Here is a 4,635-nt window from a genome sequence, read left to right on the forward strand (position 1 = left end):
ATTTTATCTATTTAACTATTTAGCTTTTACAGGTGGCCCAAACGTAAACCATACCTTTTTGTAATATAAATAAAAGAATTGTTTATCTGATATAGTGTTTTTAAATAAACAAAAAAAATAATAATAATCAAGGTTATTTTACGTGATTATATTTAATAAATTTAATAATGGATAAAAAAATAACAACATCATATAAATCAAACATAAAAAATAGATCTAAATCAAATTAGATTAGTCCACAAAACTTATATTTCCAACACATAAGATTAAGATAACATTGTAGAAAAAAAGAGAAAAAATAATAAAGTCTAATATCCAATAAATCTAATATTAAAAAAAATTATTAAAAGATAAAAACTAAAAAACTAAAAATATAAGACATTATGATAATGAATAATGTTTTATAAGTGTAGCTATAGTAACTAAAAATATAAGACATTATTATAATGAATAATGTTTCATAAGTGTAGCTATAGTAATTTAGTTATACCTTTAATGAATAAGCATAATTTTTTAAAACAATCTAGAATTTTTTTTAAAAAAATTGAGTTGTTAAATAATAAAAAAACTAAACAAGAAAAAAATACAAAATATTATTCTGGGTGTGATTAAAGCAATTTAGCCCCATCTTTTTAATGTCTTGTTAATTTTAATTGTTATAGCAGCGGTGTTATCTTTCCTTCTAAAGTCATGGCAGGAGTGTTGGTCAGAAAATGACACCTAATGGTGACTTTTCTCGTAGAAGTTTCTGGGATTATATTCATATTTTCAAGGAAAAAAAATCTTGTAGGGTTGACTGGGTTTAACCTGCTTTCGGGTCCTCCTTGTATCCCTAGACAATAACACAGCTCTGTCGCCTGGTCAGCTAACAAGTAAAGAAAAGCATGCGAGAAAGGGTAGGGCAATTACTCCTTCGAACATGTGAATTTTGCAATGTTGAAAGCGAGAGCAGGAGGATCATCTTTTCTTTTACATGCTTGTTAAAGATCAATGGAGAGATCGATGGTTTTTGCTCCTTAGCAGTATCAGTAGAGACACGTTGATGATATTCATGGTTGAATTTGGTGACTTCAAGAGAGTTCGCAAGGCTCTCAGAGATGAATTAACCATTTTTTGCTCCAAGAAGCTATACAGGATTTCAAGTACTCTAATTATATTTGTTGATCTGGAAATTCTGTTGATTAATTAGCTTCTCAAAGGTTTAATTCCTTGCACTACTTGTAGCGGGTAGAACTATATATATATAGACCCACAAAGATGAAATTTATGAAGATAAATAAGTAAATTTCATGTATAATACTTAATTATTGGCAATAAATAAATGAGGAAACAATAAGAAATAGGAACTTAAGAATAGCTAAACCATATGTGACTGAATAATAATTACATGAAAGGTTATATATATTATCCAAACTCATTCATTTATTCTATATATATATTCTATCCTGTAATAAGTAATGCCAGGACAAATAGTTTATTCAGTCATCTTTGTCTTCTGGTATAAATAGTTTCACCGTTCGACCATTTAATGGTTGCAGAGGTCTTGCATTTGTGTCCGAGTCCTGCAAAATGTTTATCAAATGATATCAGCATATACAACAGCAGCAGCTAATGAACAAACAAAGGTTACAGTAAAGAATTAAAACTTGAAACAATCAATAATCTGGGAATTCTATTTGTTATGCATGGGAAATCATGGATAGGCCTGGGAACTCACATCATGAACAGCTACACGAAGCAACTGGACTTGCTCTTTTGTGACAGTCCTCACCTGTCATGGTAGATTGTAATATTTAGAACAACATATAGCTACATCATGAATAAAAGCACATGTTTTTCTTGTAAGGGCAGATCAAAACCTTTTTCACAACGGTCCACACAACATTTTCAGTGCAAGGAGGAGTCGTGAGGGAGCCCAAGTATCTATAGTACTTTCTGCTGCCTATCTTAATGTTCCTTGGATCGACTACGCCAACCACGGTGTCTCGTTCAGTTGTGCCGGCAACGTATTCTAATTGTTTTGTCAGCTAATTAACGAAGCACAGAACAAGCACATGATTAGAGAAAATTAAAGATAGAGACTAGATATCTAAATACACTACTCACAGAAGAGAGGAAAGAGTCTGGTCTTCCTATCTTGTACAGAATCCCAACAACAGCAATCTTTCCATCGAGGCTCTCATGAACCATGTGCAACTCTAAAGCAAACCTGTATTCATATATAGAGAGAGTTATAGACGTGAAAGATTTCGTGTCATCAGTTATATATTATATTTATACATAGCGATAGAGAGAAAGAGAGGGATTGGATAAATGATATCAGATATATACCTCTCGCCATCGATTGTATGTTCAGAAGGTGAATGCCAGTGACACTGGTTGAGAACATATTCAGTTCCATTTATTTCAATAATTCCTGCACCACTTTCCCATTTCAGCTGCATCAAAAGACAAAAATATTAAAATTATACAAAGAAAACACAGCAGATTGTTATAGAGAGAGAGCGAGAGATCATATATAGGGGTATGCCTTTATACATAGATTTGCCTATTTCAAAGCTACCTAGCTCTTTCTTGTACATGGGTAGATAAACACATCTCACCGAACACCATTTTTTCAAGATGACAAGGTTTCTGAAAACAATCTTGCAACTAATAAGGTGTAGCTGCAAGCCAAAATGCCTTTAATTTGTCTTAATTTTAACTGGATAAACTGGAGCAGGTTATTGATAGTTATGCTGTAATTCTTCCTAGTTATTTTCTAATATTATAGGTTCAATCCTCCCTTAATTTCTTACCATAATATCATGTCCTCTATTCTTAAGAATGGCATTGCCAGGCTTGTAACTTCTATTGAGTCTCCCCAAATCGGGGACTATATCAACTATTTCGTTCAACAGATCAATAGGAGACTGCATAGTTCCATTGCTACATGCACTCCATTCAGGGCGAATCCTTCCCCAATGAGCCGGTCCCTTCTCACTATATGGATCGTAATTAAACTCCCTTTCATCCTCTGCACCATAACAGATGGGAGAAAAAAAAAAACAATCAACCAACTTATAAATATAAATTATTCGCATGTTTGATACGTACGTAGTAATAGATACAACTTAAAAACTGCTTCATAAAATAGTTGGAAAAACAGAGAGTCGCAAAACTATAGCTTATTCTTTTTTCTTTTCTTTTTTGTTCATGAAATTAATCAATGATTTATCAAGGATTATTTAAACTACAAAAATTAATAATTAAATTAAGCCCAAGAAAACAAAATACTTATATATGATACTAATCTGAAATGCAGTTGCTAGCTAAGAAACAACATGCTAGTTTATGTATGGAGAAGTTGAGCAGAAATGCTTAAAAATTCAAGGCCGTGCATGTCTCTGTTGCCTACTGCATGTTTCATGTCATTGATCTCATAATTTTGTGTGCGTGCATCTATCTATACGTGTGTGGTAAACAAATGCGCCAATAACCGGCCGCATGCTCACCAACTTCTTGAGATGTTATCGGGAGGATATGGGAAACAAGAACGAGGAAGAAAGTGATCAAAAAGAGGAGCTGGATTGCTAGCTTTCCCATGTCTCAGAGGCTAAATTACTTCGCAGTATTTTCTTCTTCTTTCTTGCTTCGGTATGCGACTTTGAAGTTGTTGTTCGACGAGAGGCATCTGATCTGCTTATTTATAGCTTCCAAGTGCAATATGAACACCGGAAAAGCCAACTGCGACACGCTGACGAATAAATCCATGTGGTATTCTCGATGTGTCCAAATTTAATAATTTCCTTAAATTTTAAACGTCTAAGATGACGAATCTTGGTTTGAAAAAATAAGGTTACTTGCTCGTTTATCTTGTTCATAATAATTGATAACATGTTTATTTTGTTCGTTAGATGTTTTCTTATTTTTTTTATGTTTGGATTTTGAGACTTTCCAGTGAAAAAATAAAATTTAATTGTCTCCTAAAAACATAATACAAACAGTGTTTTGAATGGAAAACTTTTCTATAATTGTCTGATATCTTCTCCCTTAATTATTGAAACCCGTCTCTGTGTTTGGTGAACCACATCAAATGAATAAATGGAAAATTGTATTCTTTACTGTTTTATGGAAGGGACCAGAAGACTAGAAAAATCATCTTCTCTCTTGAGAAGTTCCGCGAAACAAAATAAAAAACACTGAAACCCAAGGCAAATTTAAATACAAACAGTGTTTGGAGTATTTCCACCTATTCACCATTCAATGAAAACTAAAATAACCTAAATACTTCCAAGAGAAAAAAAAAATAAAGAGTGCCAATAGGGGTATTTAGATATTTTAATTTTATACTCACAGTAAAGTTACGCATGCATTCTAAGATCCAAAAAAAATTAATTTATCGGGTCACAGCTATTAGGAATTTTAATCTTAGTTTTTTTTTTTTTAATTGTTAGTTTAGTTGAGAATAATAATCTAATTTAAAATTAAAATAATAATTTTTTATTTGAAAAAGCAGCATCTACTAATGTTTTTTTTTATTCAGCTTTTCTACTTTTAATTTTTTAGTTTTTTTTCTTTATTTTTTTGTTAAAGTTTTTATGGTTTTCGATTTTATCTTTCAAATCAAGTTTATGTTTTTTATTATTTCAGATT

The 4,635-nt window shown here is 31.7% G+C and overlaps 1 protein-coding gene across 1 annotated transcript; it reads right to left on the minus strand.

The window, feature by feature from the left end:
- Nucleotides 1-1,333: 1,333 nt before the first annotated feature.
- On the minus strand, nucleotides 1,334-3,674 carry LOC118038805 (alpha carbonic anhydrase 7-like). The gene is made up of 7 exons (XM_035045229.2): nucleotides 3,495-3,674; nucleotides 2,799-3,016; nucleotides 2,332-2,438; nucleotides 2,107-2,209; nucleotides 1,860-2,027; nucleotides 1,718-1,771; nucleotides 1,334-1,562 (listed from the first exon to the last, which is right to left on the minus strand). The coding sequence occupies exons 1-7, from the start codon at nucleotides 3,583-3,585 to the stop codon at nucleotides 1,479-1,481; spliced, it is 825 nt and encodes a 274-aa protein (XP_034901120.1). The 5' UTR covers nucleotides 3,586-3,674; the 3' UTR covers nucleotides 1,334-1,478.
- Nucleotides 3,675-4,635: the final 961 nt, after the last annotated feature.

Source organism: Populus alba, chromosome 4 (assembly GCF_005239225.2).
Source record: "Populus alba chromosome 4, ASM523922v2, whole genome shotgun sequence".
In the NCBI taxonomy this organism is placed as follows: Eukaryota; Viridiplantae; Streptophyta; class Magnoliopsida; order Malpighiales; family Salicaceae; genus Populus; species Populus alba.

What these genes read in the sequence shown, in the direction of transcription:
- LOC118038805 (XM_035045229.2), bottom strand. Translation starts at nt 3,585, where the DNA reads ATGGGAAAGCTAGCAATCCAGCTCCTCTTTTTGATCACTTTCTTCCTC. An exon ending in CATACAATCGATGGCGAGAG is followed by an intron (nt 2,210 to 2,331) that starts GTATATATCTGA and finishes ATATGAATACAG; the next exon opens with GTTTGCTTTAGAGTTGCACA. An exon ending in TTCGTGTAGCTGTTCATGAT is followed by an intron (nt 1,563 to 1,717) that starts GTGAGTTCCCAG and finishes AACATTTTGCAG; the next exon opens with GACTCGGACACAAATGCAAG.